Source organism: Procambarus clarkii, chromosome 6, assembly GCF_040958095.1.
Source record: "Procambarus clarkii isolate CNS0578487 chromosome 6, FALCON_Pclarkii_2.0, whole genome shotgun sequence".
In the NCBI taxonomy this organism is placed as follows: Eukaryota; Metazoa; Arthropoda; class Malacostraca; order Decapoda; family Cambaridae; genus Procambarus; species Procambarus clarkii.
In genome coordinates, this window is record NC_091155.1 from 53,877,886 (window position 1) to 53,898,796 (window position 20,911).

The 20,911-nt window shown below is 47.2% G+C and overlaps 1 protein-coding gene across 1 annotated transcript in view; it reads right to left on the minus strand.

Annotated features, from left to right (window-relative positions):
- LOC123754182 (uncharacterized) overlaps positions 1-20,911 on the minus strand; it is a 175,217-nt gene that overhangs the window by 21,285 nt on the left and 133,021 nt on the right. Inside the window, exon 4 of the mRNA XM_069309912.1 lies at positions 5,018-5,054. Coding sequence (XP_069166013.1) covers positions 5,018-5,054 — 37 coding nt within the window. The remainder of the gene's footprint in view (positions 1-5,017; positions 5,055-20,911) is intronic.

Sequence of the window (20,911 nt, forward strand, 5' to 3'; positions counted from 1 at the left end):
GCAGCGCAAAGACGAGCTAGAAGCTAGGCTGAAACAGCAGGAGATAGAAGCTAACAAGGATGTGGAGCTGAGGTGAGCTGAGCTAGGGCTAGCTCCCCCTGCTCCGCCACAGCAGGAGGACCGCCGAGTGAGGGAGCGAGATTTGCCGGTCTTTGTACCAAACGAAGCTGAAGTTTTCTTCGACCACTTTGAAAGGGTTGCTACTTTGAAGAGGTGGCCGAGGGCGGAGTGGGTGGAGCTGGTTCAGGGTAGGCTCACCGGTGAAGCTCGTGAAGCCTACAATATGCTCGACCTCCAAGAGTGCACCAACTATGATGCCGTAAAGAGAGCTGTGCTCCATTCTTTCAAGCTCACGCCGGAATGTTACAGGAAGAGATTCAGGGAATGTACCCTTTCGCCAGGAAAATCTTATGCGGAGACGGCGAGGGACATGGAGAGAAAGTTCCTTAAGTGGCTGGAGTCTGAGGGAGCGAGGTCGGCTGAAGAGGTCAAGAGGCTAATGGTCATGGAGAAGTTTATGTCCGTGCTCTCTCCTGAGATCAGGGTTAGAGTAAAGGAGGCGGACATTAAGGACCTGAGAGCCGCAGCCGACAGAGCCGACATGCTGGAAGAAGCTCTGCGACCACACCAAGAGGGACGGCACCGACCGACCAAACACTCCGGAAATGGTAGAAGTTATAGAAGGACGGACGGATGGAGGACAGGAGCGAGTTCTCCTGAGTCCCATCTCTCGAGTGGAGACAGGAAAGGCTCAAAGAGTGCTGTGGAGCCAGTAAAGAAGTCCCAAGCTGAGAGCTCTAGAGTTGTTGCCGAAACCGAGGAGTCGATGAATGGCGCGAGGAAGATCCACCGAAGAAGGGTCCGCTGCTACAACTGCGGAATATTCGGACACGTCGCGCGGGAATGCAGACACCCTGAGCAGCGGGGGAACGTTGCTTTCGTGAGGGTCGAGGACCAGATGGCCGAGTGGGTGCGGGATGAACCCGTACTGAGTGGGGAGAAAAGAGTTCACCCATTCGTGTGTGAGGGAACCGTAAGGATGGGGGACGCAGACCCCATCCCGGTGAAGATATTAAGAGACACTGGGGCAGATTTTACCCTGGTGAGTGAAACCCTGTTCCCCGAGGGTTACGAGAGTACCAGTGTGGGGGTGGCAAGTGTGACCACTGTGGGAGGCCCAGTGAGGATGCCCCTACACCAGGTGACTCTGAATTCTGATTATGGCTGCCAGACCCTAGTGGTGGGGGTCTGTGCATCAATGCCCAAGATGGAGGCACAAGTCATCTTGGGAAATGACGCATGTGGAGGATATGTCCTCCCGAATCTCGCGAAGGGCGAGGAGTGCATAGAGCACTATGAGGAGACAGGCAGAGTGTTAGACGCCTGTGGGGACGAGAAAGGAATCGCCACGGCGGCGTTCCCGGTTTGTGCTGTGATGCCAAGGCAGTGCGAAGGGCACGGAGGGTGTGGATCTGATAGTGCTGACGAGGAGACGTCCGACAATCTGGAAATCGATCACCTCTTCATGGGACCCGGAGAACGAGTGGAGGGCGAAGGCAGCCCAAATGGTGAGTTGCAGGTGACCCTCACCAGTTCTCTAGAGGTGGACCGCACTCGTCTTGGAGAGTTGCAGCAGATAGAGTTCCCCGAATTGATTCATGAGGACGTGTTGGTCCTGTGAGGGCCACTCATTGTTACGTACAGGACGGCATGCTGATGAGAGTGTTCTGCACAGAGCAAGGAACTGAGTGGGATGAAGCAGTATGTCCTGCGTTGTTTGCCATGTGTAACGCAGTGGTAGGATCGTTAGGTTTCTCACCTTTCCAGCTGGTGTATGGACGAGGGGTGCAAAGTCTTCTGTCCATGCTGAAGGAACGATGGACATCAGGAGTGACCGTGTGAACGGTCGACGGATACATAAGGAGCATCTCGCATTGGCGGCAGGAATACTGGTTGGAAATTAAATTCATCCGATGGGAAGACAACGTAGTAGCAGATGCCTTGTCCTGTATACACTAACCAGACATGACTCTTATTTTAAGGGGAAGGGTATGTGACGGTGTTGCCCCCCCCTTATATTCCTCCCACGCCTGCTGTAAGTCATGTCCACTTTACCCAAGCGTTCTCTACGTCGCAGGCATCAGGTTGATATGTGTAGGAGAATGTAGTGTTCTCGAAGTGCCGAGAAATTCATAAAAGAAGAGTATTTTGGCCTGTGGTATAGGCCCTTTAGGAAGCCAATATGGCGCTGGCTCCTCTGTTTTCCCGCCAAAACTGTGTGACGTCAGTGACACCAGATTGGTCACCGACAGCGACGTGGCACAGGGAGCCAATGAAAACCTCCTGTGGCGAATATGACATCACGAAGGAAGGGGGTCCGGTCAGAGCGCCACGGCGGCGCCATCAGTCTAAGACAGCACGTGTTTAATAGTTGTGTTTACTAGTTGTGTTTTTGAGGGGGTTAAGCTTTGCTCTTTCGGCCCGCCTCTCAACTGTCAATCAACTGTTTACTTACTTTTTTTTTTTTTTTTTTTTTTTTTCTCCACACCACACACACACACACCAGGAAGCAGCCCGTGACAGCTGACTAACTCCCAGGTACCTATTTACTGCTAGGTAACAGGGGCATTCAGGGTGAAAGAAACTTTGCCCATTTGTTTCTGCCTCATGCGGGAATCGAACCCGCGCCACAGAATTACGAGTCCTGCGCGCTATCCACCAGGCTACGAGGCCCCTGTCAAGGAGGTCGGACGTGCGCTGGGGGGGTCCTGTCAGTTGGACAGTTTACCCCGTCTCCGGAGGACTTACGCATCACCCGTGGTCTGCCAACACCTGTGGGGTCTTCCTTCGTTCATGTGTTGAACCGAAGAAGAAATTGACGGGATATTGAGCAACAAGTGCTCCAGGAACAGGTGTTGTGCAAGAGTGGAGAGTAGGCAGCGACGTATGCGACGGCTGATAGCTCCACAGTGATGACGTAGTGGATGAGCCAATCCTCCGGAGGGAATCAGTCTGACACGACACGTCAAGGTGGTTGGACGTGCGAAGATTGGTCCTGTCAGTTTGACAGTTGTTTCCCGTTCCCGTGGATTTTACGCGTCACCCGAAGTCTGCCAGTACTCTGTGAGGTCTTCCTTCGTTCATGTGTTGGACCAGAGAGGGAATCGACGGGATATTGAGCAACAAGTGCTCCAGGACAGGTACTGTGCTAGAAGAAGTGAAGTCTGTGCAGTGACGTATGCGACGTCTGAGGCAGTTCACCCCTTTGTGACGGCGTAGTGGCTGGACCGAGCCACCGGGAAGCAATGGAAGAAGAAAACTATTCGGGAATCTGAATGACTGCAGCCGAGACGTAGGCGGGCAGCCGTAGCTGGGAGGAGAAGTTGACGGCCGGGAGACCGACTCCAACCCTACAAGAAGTCGAGGAGGAGCACAGACCTGCAGTGAAAAGGCACGGAGACGACGCGCTTACGGTGGGACGTTGATTGAGTTCCTGGAGGACACAACAGTGTGTTTGTGTGGGGGCGTTCCCTACACGAGGCAGGAGCCAGGACCAGGAGCTACAACTCAACTCTCATCGGAGGATAGGTGGAAGTAGGTGATTCTAGTTTCCCTCCCAATTCCCCTTTAGTCAGCTATATTATTTAGCCAGAGTATTTTGTATGTCGTGAGCAAGGCTCACCTATGTCGCAGTAAGGCACAAGTGTGCAGTGGGGCTACATAAAGTACCCACGATATTTATGAATATTATTGGTGTGTACAGGCACCCGGAGTAATTGATGAATTTACTGTGTTGACAATGTCTTTAATGAGACTTAATATGATCATTTAGTGAGAGAATATATATATAATTATGCCAGTGTTTGGAGTTAGGCTATGTGCCCAGTAAATATGTTATTACCATTATTGATGTCCGACTCATCCATTTATATATATATATGTCTATGCTCGTGTATTGAATAATCATTCATGTGTGCAGTGATTAATTGTGTTATCACCCATGAAAGGAATTACTAAGAACCTCAGTGATATATACTTGCATACGTTATCATTAATTGAAGGGCAGTGTGTAATACCATGACAGTGAATTATTGTCACCTTTAATATAGAAATGTTTGATTGAGCCCAAGATCAGTGTAGCTAAGTGTTCACTTGCTGTTGTCGCAAATATTGTGCGTTCGATCTTCTAGTGATCTTTGAGAACTTAAAGAAACAGAGCGCGTGACGCCAGGAAAACAAGCAAACAGATAAAGTGACATTCGCGTGGGGGTAGTCGCCCAGCTGATTTTGACATTGACGAGAGGGGGAGCGTTGCCGGCTTGGTGAGTTCATATTATACGTGTGGGAACGAGCGACTCCCGCCTGAAACAGCTGTTTGCTTATTGATATAATCTTGTGATGTCTTTGAATGAGTTTTAAGTAAAATACACAGTACATTGGTGTTTATATCATCCCCTCCATATTTCTTGTGGCTATATAATACCTGAAAGCAGAGAGCGATAGAAGTAAATACCTGCCTGATATCAGATATATTGAGTGTGTTCTCGCCACTGTTACCACAATTCAACAAAATCACTGACGTGTTACTGGACACCGAAAACACCAGTTGGCGACCTTGTGGTTAGTAGTAGAGCTCTATGTTGGGGCGGGCATACAACAGTTAAGTGAACAAGTTGTGTTCCCACTCCTTCTCGATCAGAGGCCGGTTGGGATTGACTGGGATACTCTCCTGGCGTACAGTGGCGCCGCGAGGATAGAGTGAAGACCCGCAGGGCTACGGTGAGTGACCTTGAGTAGACTGGTGCTCGCCGAGTAACCCCAACAGTAACTAAACAAATTGATAATTAATGGATATGAAAAAAACAGATATGTCGGAAGAAAATGCAGAAACTGAGGAATCGCTTGTGTAACATTAGATATTAAAACTTTTGTTTGATAGAACATATTTAGTTTAAAAACAGCCTGTAAATTAGATAAGATATATACCAAAACAAAATTCCCGTTAATGTTTACTTACCTCTCTTCTATATCCCCTTAGCAATGCCGCTTCATCACTGCAATGAAAATTAAAATTTGTTACGATTCATTAATCAGAATAAAATTGCACGTACAAATGTTACTTTACTCTAAGAGTAATGCTAAAATGTGAAGGAAATCCCTCAGAAAATTTATATCAAAAACTGACACCAACATTGAGTGTTTCGGAACATTTATGGTGCACCACATTGTTAGGAAGGGGGGGGGGGGCTGTGGGTGAATGGACAGAGCTTGGGTCTCGTAATTCTAGGGTCCAGGTTCGATCCCCAAATAGTATCCATCGAAAAACATATGGTGTCTTTCACCTTGATGCGCCTGTTACCTAGCAGTAAATAGGTACCTGGGAGTTAGAGAGCTGTTACGTGCTGCTTCCCCCTCCTCACTCCCCCTCCCTCCCTGCGTGTGTGTGTACTCACCTAGTTGTGTTAGCGGGGGCTGAGCTCTGGCTCTTTGGTCCCGGCTCTCAACTGTCAATCAACTGGTGTACATTCCTGAGCCTACTGGGCTCTATCATATCTACATTTAAAAATGCGTATGGAGTCAGCCTCCACCACATCTCTGCCTAATGCATTTCACCTGTTAACTACTCTGACACTGAAAAAGTTCTTTCTAACGTCCCTGTGGCTCATTTGAGTACTCCACCTGTGTCCCCTTGTTCGTGTACCGCCAGTGTTGAATAGTTTATCCTTGTCTACCCTTTCAATTCTGCTGAGGATTTTGTAGGTAGTGATCATGTCCCCCCTCACTTGTCTTCCAGTGTCGTAAGGTGCATTTCCCACAGCCTTTCCTCGTAACTCATGCCTCTTAGTTATGTGACTAGTCTAGTGGCATACCTCTGAACTTTTTTCAGCTTCGTCTTGTGCTTGACAAGGTACGGGCTCAATGCAGGGACCGCATACTCCAGGATTGGTCTTACATATGTGGTGTACAAGATTCTAAACGATTCCTAGAAAGGTTCCTGAAGGCTGTTCTGATGTTAGCCAGCCTCGCATATTCCGCAGACGTAATTCTCTTTATGTGGGCTTCAGGAGACAGGTTTGGTGTGATATCAATTCCTAGATCTTCCTCTCTTTCCGTTTCATTAAGTACTTCATCTCCTATTCTGTATCTTGTGTCTCACCTCCGGTTTCCACCGCCTAGTTTCATTACTTTGCATTTACTCGGGTTGAACTGTTGCAGCCATTTGTTGGACCATTCATTCAGTCTGTCTAGGTCGTCCTGTAGCCTCCTACTATCATCCTCTGTTTCAATCCTCCTCATAATTTTTGCATCATCAGCAAACATTGAGAGAAACGATTTTATACCCTCTGGGCATTTTGGCATTTATTTATATCAGAAAAAGTATTGGTCCAAGGACTGACCCCTGCGGGACTCCACTTGTGACGTCACACCAATCCAAGACCTCACCCCTCACAGTGACTCGTTGTCTTCTGTTACTTAGGTACTCCCTTATCCAACGAAATACCTTCCCTTTCACTCCAGCCTGCATCTCCAGCTTTTTCACTAGCTTCTTGTGTGGTACTGTATCAAAGGCTTTTTGACAATCCAAAAATATGCAGGTTGCACACCCCTCTCTTTCTTGCCTGATTTTTGTTGCCTGGTCATAGAATTCAATTAGTCCTGTGAGGTAGGACATGCCATCTCTGAACCCATGTTGATGCTGTGTTACAAAGGTCTTTCGCTCCAGATGTTCCATTAGCTTTCTTCGCACAATCTTCTCCATCAGCTTGCATGGTATGCAGGTTAGGGACACTGGCCTGCAGTTCAGTGCCTCCTGCCTATCCCCTTTCTTGTATATTGGAACTACGTTAGATGCCTTCCAAATTTCTGGCAGTTCCCCTGTTGCCAGTGATTTGTTATACACTATGGTATTTGAGTGCGTGCGTGCGTGCGTGCGTGCGTGTGTGTGTGTGTGTGTGTGTGTGTGTGTGTGTGTGTGTGTACTCACCTAGTTGTACTCACCTAGTTGTGTTTGCGGGGGTTGAGCTCTGGCTCTTTGGTCCCGCCTCTCAACCGTCAATCAACTGATGTACAGATTCCTGAGCCTACTAGGCTCTGTCATATCTACATTTGAAACTGTGTATGGAGTCAGCCTCCACCACATCACTTCCTAGTACATTCCATTTACTAACTACTCTGACACTGATAAAGTTCTTTCTATGTCTCTGTGTGAATGTGTGTGTGTGTGTGTGTGTGTGTGTGTGTGTGTGTGTGTGTGTGTGTGTGTGTGTGTGTGTGTGTGTGTGTGTGTGTGTGTGTGTGTGTGTGTGTGAGTGAGTGTGAATGTGTGTGAATGTGTGTGTGAATGTGTGAGTGTGTGAATGTGTGGATGTACTTACCTAATTGTGCTTGCGGGGGTTGAGCTTTCGCTCTTTGGTCCCGCCTCTCAACTGTCAATCAACTGGTGTACAGATTCCTGAGCCTACTGGGCTCTATCATATCTACATTTGAAACTGTGTATGGAGTCAGCCTCCACCACATCACTTCCTAGTGCATTCCATTTACTAACTACTCTGACACTGAAAAAGTTCTTTCTAACGTCTCTGTGGCTCATTTGGGTACTCAGCTTCCACCTGTGTCCCCTTGTTCGCGTCCCACCAGTGTTGAATAGTTCATCCTTGTTTACCCGGTCGATTCCCCTGAGGATTTTGTAGGTTGTGATCATGTCCCCCCTTACTCTTCTGTCTTCCAGTGTCGTAAGGTGCACTTCCCGCAGCCTTTCCTCATAACTCATGCCTCTTAGTTCTGGGACTAGTCTAGTAGCATACCTTTGGACTTTTTCCAGCTTCGTCTTGTGCTTGACAAGGTACGGGCTCCATGCTGGGGCCGCATACTCCAGGATTGGTCTTACATATGTGATGTACAAGATTCTGAATGATTCCTTACACAGTTTCCTGAACGCCGTTCTGATGTTAGCCAGCCTCGCATATGCTGCAGACGTTATTCTCTTTATGTGGGCTTCAGGAGACAGGTTTGGTGTGATATCAACTCCTAGATCTTTCTCTCTGTCTGTTTCATTAAGTACTTCATCTCCTATTCTGTATCCTGTGCCTGGCCACCTGTTTCCACTGCCTAGTTTCATTACTTTGCATTTACTCGGGCTGAACTTCAACAGCCATTTGTTAGACCATTCACTCAATCTATCCAGGTCATCTTGTAGCCTCCTACTATCATCCTCTGTTTCAATCCTCCTCATAATTTTTGCTTCGTCGGCAAACATTGAGAGGAACGAATTTATACCCTCTGGGAGATCATTTACATATACCAGAAACAGTATAGGTCCAAGGACTGACCCCTGCGGGACTCCACTTGTGACGTCTCGCCAATCTGAGACCTCACCCCTCACACAGACTCATTGTCTCCTGTTGCTTAGGTACTCCTCTATCCACCGGAGTACCTTCCCTTTCACTCCAGCCTGCATCTCCAACTTTCGCACTAGCCTCTTGTGTGGCACTGTATCAAAGGCTTTCTGACAATCCAAAAATATGCAGTCTGCCCACCCTTCTCTTTTTTGCCTTATTTTTGATGCCTGGTCGTTGAATTCAAGTAACCCTGTGAGGCAGGACCTGCCATCCCTGAACCCATGTTGATGCTGTGTTACAAAGTTCCTTCGCTCCAGATGCTCCACTAGTTTTTTTCACACAATCTTCTCCATCAGCTTGCATGGTATGCAGGTTAGGGACACTGGCCTGTTGTTCAGTGCCTTCTGTCTATCCCCTTTCTTGTATATCGGGACTACGTTAGCTGCTTTCCAAATATCTGGCAGTTCCCCTGTTGCCAGTGATTTGTTATACACTATGGAGAGTGGTAGGCACAGTTCTCTTGCTCCTTCCTTTAGAACCCAAGGGGAGATTCCATCTGGGCCTATAGCCTTCGTCACATCCAACTCTAGTAAGCGCTTCCTTACTTCCCCACTGGTAATCTCAAACTCTTCCAGTGGTTCCTGGTTAGCTATTCCCTCACTTACCTCTGGAATTTCTCCTTGCTCTAAGGTGAAGACCTCCTGGAATTTCTTATTCAATTCCTCACACACTTCCTTGTCATTTGTAGTGAATCCTTCCGCCCCTATCCTTAATTTCATAACCTGTTCCTTTACTGTTGTTTTTCTCCTAATGTGGCTATGCAACAATTTAGGCTTAGTCTTTGCCTTACTTGTGATGTCATTTTCGTATTGTCTTTCTGCCTCTCTTCTCATCCTGACATATTCATTCCTGGCATTCTGGTATCTTTCTCTGCTCTCCAGTGTCCTGTTATTCCTATAGTTTCTCCATGCCCTTTTACTTTGCTGCTTAGCTAGCCTACATCTCTGATTAAACCTTGGGTTTCTCATTTTCATTTCTCTGTTTTCCTTTTGGACTGGGACAAACTTGTTTGCTGCGTCCTTGCACTTCTGCGTGATGTAATCCATCATATCTTGGGCCGTCTTTCCCCTGAGCTCTGTTTCCCATGCTATATCTGTTAGGAATTTTCTTATCCCCTCATAGTTTCCCTTTCGGTATGCTAACCTTTTGGTTTCGGTATCCCTCTTCGAGTTCAATAACCCTTATTCAATCAAGTACTCAAACACCAGTACACTGTGGTCGCTCATTCCTACTGGGTCCTCAAAACCGATTTCTCTTATGTCAGAGTCGTTCAGAGTGAAGACTAGGTCGAGTCTCGCTGGTTCGTCATTGCCTCTCATCCTTGTGGGTTCTCCGACATGCTGGGTTAAAAAGTTGCTTGTCACCACCTCCAATAGTTTGGCTCTCCACGTATGCGGTTCCTTGTTCTCCCAGTCAATCTTTCCGTGATTGAAGTCGCCCATGATGAGCAGGTGGGATCTATTTCTACAGGCAGCAGAGGCTGCCCTCTCAATTTTAGTGTTAACTGCCATGTTGTTGTTTTCATACTCTTGACTGGATCTTCTGTCATTTGGCGGAGGGTTGTATATTACTGCTACTACTATTCTTGGTCCTCCCATTGTTATGGTGCCTGCTATGTAGTCTCTGAACTCCTCACAGCCCATGATGGCCATCTCCTTAAAACTCCATTCCTTTCTCATGAGTAGGGCCACTCCGCCTCCTCCCCTACCTTCCCTCTCTTTCCTTATTACTGTGTACTCCTGGGGAAACATGGCATTCGTTATGATTCCAGAGAGTTTTGTTTCAGTGAGTCCGATTACATCTGGGTTAACTTCTTGTGCTCTTTCCCTTAGTTCACTTGTCTTGCTTGTGATCCCATCTATGTTCGAGTACATCACCCTGAAACTGACTCTCTTCTGCTTCTTCTCTGGGGGGGGACCTTTGGGATCTGAGGTGAGTGGGAGCCGGGGGGACCTGGTACGGGGAGATTGGTGGAGGGAGGGCTTGGGGTGGTGGGGGAGAGGGGGAGGGTACAGGGGGTGGGTAAGAGGGGGAGGGTACAGGGGGTGGGTAAGAGAAGGAGGGTTGGGGAAGCATGGGGGGAGGAGAGGCTGTGGGGGATAGGGAAGATGGGGGGGCTTGGGGGGAGAGAAAAGGGTGGAGGGCTTGGGAGGCGTGGGGGAAAAGGGAGGGCTGAGGTGGGTGAGGAAGAGGGGAGAATTTAGGGGAGTGGGGGAGAGGGGAAGACTTAGGTGGGGTGGGGGAGAGTGGGGGGCTTAGGGGGGAGGGGGGGAAGGGAGGGCATGGGGGTGGGAGAGACGGGAAGGCATGTGGGAGAAGGGAGGGCATGGAGGATGGGGGAGAAGGGAGGTCCTGGGGAGAGGGGTGAGGGGGAGGAGGGGGGTGGGTGGGGGGAGGGTGCCCTAGGTGGGTACTTAGTGGGGGGCTGACAGGGGATGGGGCAGGTTGGGTGTGTTGGGTAGAATGTGGGGGTGGTGCCCCAATCCCTGTGGCTGTGTGTGTGTGTGTGTGTGTACTCACCTAGGTGTGTGTGTACTCACCTAGGTGTGTGTGTACTCACCTAGGTGTGTGTGTGTGTACTCACCTATGTGCGCTTTCGGGGGTTGAGCTTTGGCTCTTTGGTCCCGCCTCTCAACTGTCAATCAACTGGTGTACAGATTCCTGAGCCTACTGGGCTCTATCATATCTACATTTAAAACTGTGTATGGAGTCAACCTCCACCACATCACTTCCTAGTGCATTCCATTTACTAACTACTCTGACACTGAAAAAGTTCTTTCTAATGTCTCTGTTGCTCATTTGGGTACTCAGCTTCCACCTGTGTCCCCTTGTTCGCGTCCCTCCAGTGTTGAATAGTTCATCCTTGTTTACCCGGTCGATTCCCGAGGATTTTGTAGGTTGTGATCATGTCCCCCTTACTCCAGTTAAGCTTAAGAAGTTAAGCTTAAGAAGTTAGCCAGCTTCGCATATGCCGCAGACGTTATTCTCTTTATGTGGGCTTCAGGAGACAGGTTTGGTGTGATATCAACTCCTAGATCTTTCTCTCTGTCTGTTTCATTAAGTACTTCATCTCCTATTCTGTATCCTGTGTCTGGCCTGTTTCCACGACCTAGTTTCATTACTTTGCATTTACTCGGGTTGAACTTCAACAGCCATTTGTTGGACCATTCACTCAGTCTATCTAGGTCATCTTGTAGCCTCCTACTATCATCCTCTGTTTCAATCCTCCTCATAATTTTTGCATCGTCGGCAAACATTGAGAGGAACGAATCTATTCCCTCTGGGAGATCATTTACATATACCAGAAACAGTATAGGTCCAAGGACTGACCCCTGCGGGACTCCACTTGTAACGTCTCGCCAATCTGAGACCTCACCCCTCACACAGACTCGTTGTCTCCTGTTGCTTAGGTACTCCTATATCCACTGGAGTACCTTCCCTTTCACTCCAGCCTGCATCTCCAACTTTTGCACTAGCCTCTTGTGTGGCACTGTATCAAAGGCTTTCTGACAATCCAAAAATATACAGTCTGCCCACCCTACTCTTTCTTGCCTTATTTTTGTTGCCTGGTCGTAGAATTCAAGTAACCCTGTGAGGCAGGACCTGCCATCCCTGAACCCATGTTGATGCTGTGTTACAAAGTTCTTTCGCTCCAGGTGCTCCACTAGCTTTCGCACAAGCTTCTCCATCAGCTTGCATGGTATGCAGGTTAGGGACACTGGCCTGTAATTCAGTGCCTCCTGTCTACCCCCTTTCTTGTATATCGGGACCTTACCTTGAGGTGCTTCCGGGGCTTAGCGTCCCCGCGGCCCGGTCGTCGACCAGGCCTCCTGGTTGCCGGACTGATCAACCAGGCAGTTGGACGCGGCTGCTCGCTGCCTGTCGTATGAGTCACAGCCTGGTTGATCAGGTATCCTTTGGATACCTGATCTAACTACTCTGACACTGAAAAAGTTCTTTCTAATGTCTCTGTGGCTTATTTGGGTACTCAGCTTCCACCTGTGTCCCCTTGTTCTTTGGGGCTGCTTTGTTTGGGACTTAGTCTTTGGGACTACGTTAGCTGCTTTCCAAATTTTTGGCAGTTCCCCTGTTGCCAGTGATTTGTTATACAATATGAAGAGTGCGAGGCACAGTTCTTCTGCTCCTTCCTTTAGTATCCAAGGGGAGATTCCATCTGGGTCTATAGCCTTTGTCACATCCAACTCTAGTAAACACTTCCTTACTTCTCTGCTGGTAATCTCAAACTCTTCCAGTGGTTCCTGGTTAGCTATTCCCTCTCTTATCTCTGGGATTTCTCCTTGCTCTAAGGTGAAGACCTCCTGGAATTTCTTATTCAGTTCCTCACACACTTCCTTGTCGTTTGTAGTGAATCCTTCTGCCCCTATCCTTAATTTCATAACCTGTTCCTTTACTGTTGTTTTTCTCCTGATGTGGCTATGCAGCAATTTAGGCTGAGTCTTTGCCTTGCTTGCGATGTCGTTTTCGAATTGTCTTTCTGCCTCTCTTCTCATCCTGACATATTCATTCCTGGCATTCTGGTATCTTTCTCTGCTCTCCAGTGTCCTGTTATTCCTATAGTTTCTCCATGCCCTTTTACTTTGCTGCTTAGCTAACCTACATCTCTGATTAAACTATGGTTTTCTCATCTTCATTTCACTGTTTTCCATTTGGGCTGGGATCAAACTTGTTTGCTGCGTCCTTGAGCTGTCTTTTCCCTGAGCTCTGTTTCCCATGCTATATCTATTAGGAATTTTCTTATCTCCTCATAGTTTCCCTTTCGGTATGCTAACCTTTTGGTTTCGGTATCCCTCCTCGAATTCAATAACCCTTGTTCAATCAGGTACTCAAACACTGTGCTCGCTCATTCCTACTGGGGCCTCAAAACCGATTTCTCTTATGTCAGAGTCGTTCAGGGTGAAGACCAGGTAGAGTCTCGCTGGTTCGTCATTTCCTCTCATCCTTATGGGTTCTCTGACATGCTGGGTTAAAAAGTTTCTAGTCACCACCTTCAGTAGTTTGGCTCTCCACGTATCCTTGCCTCCATGCGGTTCCTTGTTCTCCCAGTCAATCCTTCCGTGATTGAAGTCCCCCGTGATGAGCAGGTGGGATCTATGGTGTTGTAATTCACAAGGTAGTAGGGATTATTAGCTAGAGGATCATTACTACAACACTTAACGAATGATGATTGGAAGTACGTGTTAAGTAGACAGACTATGGATCACATATCTAAGAAAGGTCAAAAGGATTAAGACCGCAGCTGTTAGCCAAAGTAATAATTCCTGGAAAGAGGACTCAGGCTTCTAGGAACAAGGTTACCGCTTCTAGGGATAAGGTTAATCGGATTATACCTTCCTTGAGAGGCGTGGTGAAATGTTTGAGGCCATGTCTGACTGGAGACAGTCTTGTTGTGGGAGTGGAACTGGCAAGTCCTCCTGGTCTCCGTTTGTGGTAGCAGCGAAGTGTAGCAGACAGCTATGCGAGAGCCTGATGTGATCTTAGTGACAAAGTTAAGTCTGCAGTATGTGAGTATTGAATGAAAAACTAACCGGGTGTGGAGCGTTGTAGTAATCATTCTGTATTAGGGACTTAGGTGGAAGTTACAAGTGCAAGTGGTGACCGCGGAGGTCAAGTGGTCTATGGGTATTGGAAGTGTATTTACCTAATAGAGTATGTTAATATGTTATTATTTGTCAGAGTCTATTCTTTGTAATTAAATGACAAAACTCGACGGCCTTTAAATACCTTCCATATGTTCACTCATTGTGTTCCAGTACAAACCTAGTGGTATGCCTCAAGGGTCTGGTGTGTGTAGGAGTACACGGTGGTGGGAACGGTTGCTGAGGCAAGGTGTTATGTGTTGTGAAGTCACTGTGTTCGGAATGAACCGGGGTTCAGCGTCACGACAATTTCTTCAGGCAGCAGAGGCTGCCCTTTCAATTATAGTGTTAACTGCCATGTTGTTGTTTTAGTACTCTTGACTGGGTCTTCTGTCATTTGGTGGAGGGTTATATATTACTGCTACTACTATTCTTGGTCCTCCCATTGTCTATGTAGTCTTTGAAACCCTCACAGCCCGGGATAGCCATTTCCTTAAAACTCCATTCCTTTCTCATGAGTGGGCCACTCCGCCTCCTCCCTGTGCGTGTGTGTGTGTGTGTGTGTGTGTGTGTGTGTGTGTGTGTGTGTGTGTGTGTGTGTGTGTGTGTGTGTGTGTGTGTGTGTGACTGTGTGTGTGTGACTGTGTGTGTGTGACTGTGTGTGTGTGTGTGTGTGTGTGTGTGTGACTGTGTGTGTGTGACTGTGTGTGTGTGACTGTGTCTGTGTGTGTGTGTGTGTGTGTGTGTGTGTGTGTGTGTGTGTGTGTGTGTGTGTGTGTGTGTGTGTGTGTGTGTGTGTGTGTGTGACTGTGTGTGTGTGTGTGACTGTGTGTGTGACTGTGTGTATGTGTGAGTGACAGTGTGTGTGTGTGTGTGTGTGTGTGTGTGTGTGTGTGTGTGTGTGTGTGTGTGTGTGTGTGTGTGTGTGTGTGTGTGTGTGTGTGTGACTGTGTGTGTGTGTGTGACTGTGTGTGTGTGTGTGACTGTTTTTGTGTGTGTGTGTGTGTGTGTGTGTGTGTGTGTGTGTGTGTGTGTGTGTGTGTGTGTGTGTGTGTGTGTGTGTGTGTGTGTGTGTGTGTGTGTACTCACCTAGTTGTACTCACCTAGTTGTGTTTGCGGGGGTTGAGCTCTGGCTCTTTGGTCCCGCCTCTCAACCGTCAATCAACAGGTGTACAGATTCCTGAGCCTATTGGGCTCTATCATATCTACACTTGAAACTGTGTATGGAGTCAGCCTCCACTACATCACTTCCTAATGCATTCCATTTGTTAACCACTCTGACACTAAAAAAAGTTCTTTATAATATCTCTGTGGCTCATTTGGGCGCTCAGTTTCCACCTGTGTCCCCTTGTGCGTATGCCACTTGTGTTAAATAGCCTGTCTTTATCTACCCTATCAATTCCCTTGAGAATCTTGAATGTAGTGATCATGTCCCCCCTAACTCTTCTGTCTTCCAGTGTGACGATAATCTCTTTCAAGAGAGATTGAGCCTGCTCTTCCCTACAAAGTACGTAACAACAAAAGATAATATAAAAGATACGTCCACCAAATATCTCCTAAACGTTTTGCCCAGAGAGCAAAACGTATCCAGCACACCGGCACACCTGCTACCCACCACCGTAAACCGGCAAACTGCTTGTCCTTTGCCTGCCTGTCGCTGATTGGCTGGTGTCCCGTCGCACCTGCCCTCTGCCACAAGTTGATGTCTGGGCTGCAGCGGCCCAGTATTGTCAGAATATCTCAGTGCTCCTTGCAGTTGACATCTCTCGCTGGTAGACTAAGCCTTGGCTTTCGTGTACTAAGGGAGGTGGCAGCTCGAAGCCAATATTCCAGCTCCATTCATATTTATTTTGCTATCACTGTAACTCACTTGTCTTAACGTAACTTTTCATTTGCCAGTGATTATTCATATTATTTTGTTTGTTGACTTGTCTTTTATATTTTATGCTTAACTTTATTCATGTCTTGTTTTTCTAAAGTAATTAAAATTTCATTGTTAAATTTACTTGTGTTTTGTGTGTCTTCCCATTACCTTACCACAGACGAAAGTTCCAGCTTTCCTCTTTTTTTTTCTCTAATGTGACGAGGCCCTGCCCCAAGCTTTTGAAACAGCCGAACACCAACGCTAACACCAACGCTTTACCATGACATTAAAGTGGGGGCCTGCCCTAGGAGCTTCACTCAGGTACTGGTGCCAAGTAGTAAATTTATGGTAAGCGTATTTGGCTTTGGTAATGTAGCTTTTTACTATTTTTCATATTTAATTTTATTTTTATATGGTGCTGTGTGTATTGTGCATTCCAAGAGTAGCATATGGTGAAGGTGAGACAACTTTGGATTACGTGGTGACTGTAGGCCTCAGTCATTCTCTTAATTGGTCATCTCTCCCTCTGTGTTATTACTCGTGTTTACCATCTTTTGTCCCTAGGATATTTCTCATATTTTCGACAGATCATCAAATTAGTACCCTGGTACTGTGGTCTGCCCCTGGGTCAAGTGCACCTAATCTTCTGCAATCTGACAGTAGGAGGATAAAGAGGGCCATAGTTCCTCTAGCACGAACTTTAGTTGCTGAATTGGGACCTCAGCAGCAGTTCTCGTCACCAGTTGACACCTCGCACCCCTACATGTCGGTCAGAGATGATGATACATACATTGGTAGGGAATTAGCTTTCTTTTTCAGAGCACAAAAGTTCGCTAATTCTGTAAGTATCATATTAATTTCAGTGGGAAAAACTTGTTTATGTCCTGTAGAGACTCGGCAAGGTATGCCTACATTCTTCGACTACCAATTTTACTTTTGAGACAATTAACTGTTTCATTTGTTTTAGAAACTCAGTTTCGCTTGTTTAGTAGGATTTTCTTGCCCTTATCCTCTTACATGAGTACCGGGTACAAGATTTCCTGCGACCTTGATTTAATCAATCATTTAACATCTTGTAATTAACTTTAATTGTTAAAGATTCCACAGGATAGGTACCAGTTGCCACGTTGTCCTGTTTCTGACATTCACTATATCACAACAGTATATTCGTTGTGCATTTATTTGCTAATTTCACAATGTTTCGTCTCCAAGCTTTCCGTGCAGATTCAGCAGGTGAAATAGGGACTTTAAGTCGTGCCAAGAGGACTGAATTACAAACTCTTGCACATGAGTATCAACTAGAAGTTCCCTACCAAGCCAACAAAAATGAAATACACAACCTGTTACTGGATCATCTCTTAGAGCAAGGTAAGATAGACTCTGAAACTCACGAAACTTACTTTATTGCAGATAAAACTGATTTGGCAACGATGAAACTCAAACTAGAGCTGGCCAAGATTGAATGCGAGCAGCAAAGGGAAGCAGCTGCCATACGAAGGGAAGAACAAGAACGTGAGGCTGCCTTGAGGAAGAAAGAACAAGAACGTGAGATTGCATTACTCCGTGAGCGGGAACGAGTACAGCTTGAAACAAAACAACGCCAATTGGAGATGCAACACGAACATGACAAACAACAAGCGACTCTGGCTATGGAGTGTCGTCAACGAGAATTCGTGTTGGAAACTTCACACCTCGCTCAACGCCAGCAAGCTACCGCCAATCTTCCCATCAGTTTTAATATATCACATGCAAGTAAGTTAATGCCATCATTCGTAGAAACAGAAGTTGACGTGTTTTTCACCACCTTTGAAACCCTTGCTAATCAACTTAGTTGGCCTGCCGACCAATGGGCCACCCTTCTCAGAGTACATCTTACAGGTAGAGCTGCAGTTACACTCAGTAATTTGGCGTCTGAGAATGACTACCAGACTCTGAAACAAGCCGTGTTGGACGCCTACCTCCTCTCCACCGAAAGTTATCAAAGGAAATTCCGTGACCACCTGAAGGCAAGTACCACTACCTTTCTCGAGTTTGCTAATACCAAAAGGAGATATTTTATGAAATGGCTGGAAGCAGCACATGTCTCTACCTTTGCAGAACTTGTCAACCTCATGCTAGTTGAAAAATTCTTGAGGCGTGTGCCGCCTCCTGTCCGTCTATATTTAGCAGATAAAGAAGAAACCGACTAACTAAAGTGTGCTAAGTCGGCTGACACTTACAGCCTCATCCACCGGCTGACACCAGAACCATCCTCCAGTAAGAAGTCGTGGTACAGTTACGAGAAAGTGAGTACCGATCAAGCTGGCTCGCAATTGTACTGTAAGTATTGTAGACTCTATGGACATACCATAGATAAATGTGGTAAGTCTCAATACAAAGGAACCACCGAAACTCCAAAACCCAAACCAACTCCTCCTAAGTCCAGTAAGCCTGTGATGAATGTTGGTGTTCATGTTAATGATCTTTCTCTTTTCAGTAAACACCTGTATACTGGAACTGTCTCTGCCAACGGTTCAAATCCGGAGGAACGTTTCAAATTGAAGATCTTGAGGGACACAGAGGCTCTACAATCGATTATTTTGAAGTCGGCTGTGCCCAACATCGCCTACACCGGAGAAACTGTCTTCATCACTGACCTCACTGCTACCACTCCTTATCCTCTCGCCAGAGTCCACCTGGATTGTCCCTTCGTGAACGGAGAAGTCCAAGTCGCCATCAGGGAAAAGCCTTTTCCCATGCCTGGAGTGCAACTTCTCCTGGGCAACGACTTGGCAGAAGACCTGCAACCGACCAACCTGATCGTCATGGACAAACCCCAGGTGTGTACCTCTGTGACGGATAATCCTATATTTGAGTATGTTCCAGCAAAGGTTCAAGAGAGTGATGAAGTTTCTCCTCCGGTTCTAGTGACCACCCGTGCACAAGCCGCACGACCACAGCCAGCTGACTCTACTGCCACCGCTGTCCCTCAAGACCCTCAGAAACTACCCCCGAATCTGACCAAGTTGGAGTTTCGTAAGTTACAGAGGGAAGATCTTACCTTGACACCATTATTTTTCCAGGCTGAGACTCAACCCGACAGTATTCCTGGGTTCTTCCTAGAGAACGAGTTGCTCTACTGCAGATATAGACCCAGTAAACTGAAGGAGGAGGACGATTGGGCCAACGTCGAACAACTTGTGATTCCTGCCAGCCTGCGGCCCACTATTCTACACCTGGCCCACAGAGCACTCTCCCACTACGGATTCAACAAGACCTACCATGGAATCCGTCAAGACTACTACTGGCCAGGTATGGTAAATAGCGTCAAACAGTACGTCAAACAGTGTCATACACGTCAGATGGCAGGTAAACCGAACATCTCTATTCCCAGAGCGCCACTGATTCCCATACAGGTGCCTGCGGAACCTTTCCACAGACTTATTATAGACTGTGTTGGTCCTTTACCTCGGACCAGTTCAGGTAACGCCTATATCTTAACCATCCTGTGGCCTACCACCAGATTCCCCATAGCAGTTCCAGTAAAGAACATTACGGCTGCTACGGTTGTGAAGCACTTATTGAAGATCTTCACCCAGTATGGATTTCCCAGAGAGGTTCAGAGCGACTGTGGCACCAACTTCACCAGTCATCTCTTCAAGAGGACATTGGAGGAGTTCAACATCAAACAGGTATTGTCCAGCCCCTATCATTCTGCTTCACAGGGTTCTCTTGAGCGTAGTCATCAGACTATTAAAGCACTCCTGAAGAAGTTTTGTAATGAAACCTCTAAGGATTGGGATAAGCAAATTGACCTGATAATGTGCATATATAGAAGTCTTCCCAATGAGTCCCTAGGAGTATCTCCTTATGAGATGCTCTACGGACGTAAGTGCCGTACTCCCCTCAAGGCTTTCAAAGACTCTCTACGTGATGCCACCTTCAGTGAGCATCAGAATGTGCCCCAGTTTCTTCAAAACCTACAACACATTCTAGAGAGAGTCCACAGTTTTGCCCAAGATAATCTATTGAAAGCACAGGAGAGGATGAAAACTCATTACGACCAGACCAGCAAAGTAAGAAAATTTAAACCGGGAGACTTCGTACTTGCTTACTTCCCTATCCCAGGTTCTCCTTTACAGAACAGGTTTTCAGGACCCTACCGCATCAAGGAGTGCAGAAACAACCATAACTACGTTCTAGAGACTCCAGATAGGCGGCGGAAGACCCAGCTGTGCCACGTCAACCTCCTGAAGCTATATAACGGTACTCCTCCCACTGTCATGCTTAATTACTCTGCTTTTACAGAACCATACATCCACAGTGAGACCTTCCCTGCTTCTCCTCCCGAAAGCACTGACAAGGAGTCAGCGCTTTCTAATTCGGAAATCCTTACTGATCTTCCAAACTATTTTCAGGACAATCATAGTGCACCTCTCGTCAAGATCTTCAAAGAACATCAGGAGTTGTTCCGAGATGACCCCCAAGAGTGTAATGTTACCCAGCACGACATCCAACTGCTCCCCGACACCCGGCCGATTCGTCAACCCTTCTACCGAATCAGCCCTAGAAAGAAGGAAGTCATGCGTGCTGAGGTGCAGTACCTCTTGGATCATGGACTGGCTACACCTTGTGAGTCCCCCTGGGCCTCACCCTGTATCTTGGTGCCAAAACCTCAAGGTAAGGTGAGACTGTGCACTGACTACCGTAAGTTAAATAATGTGACTGTCAAGGATGCATACCCCTTGCCAAGGATAGATGACATTCTTGACGCCATTGGTAATGCCCAGTACTTGTCCCAAGTGGACTTGCTTAAGGGGTATTACCAAGTGTGTTTAACGGAGCGAGCCAAAGAAATATCTGCCTTTATCACTCCTTTTGGACTTTTCAGATATGAACGCCTTCCTTTTGGACTATGTAATGCCCCGGCCACCATTCAGAGAGCTGTCAACCGTGTCATCCAGGGCTTGGATAACACGTACGCCTATTTGGATGATATCGTCGTAGCATCCAACACCTGGAGTGAACATCTGCTCCAGCTGCGACGACTGTTCGCCAAGCTCCTGACAGCC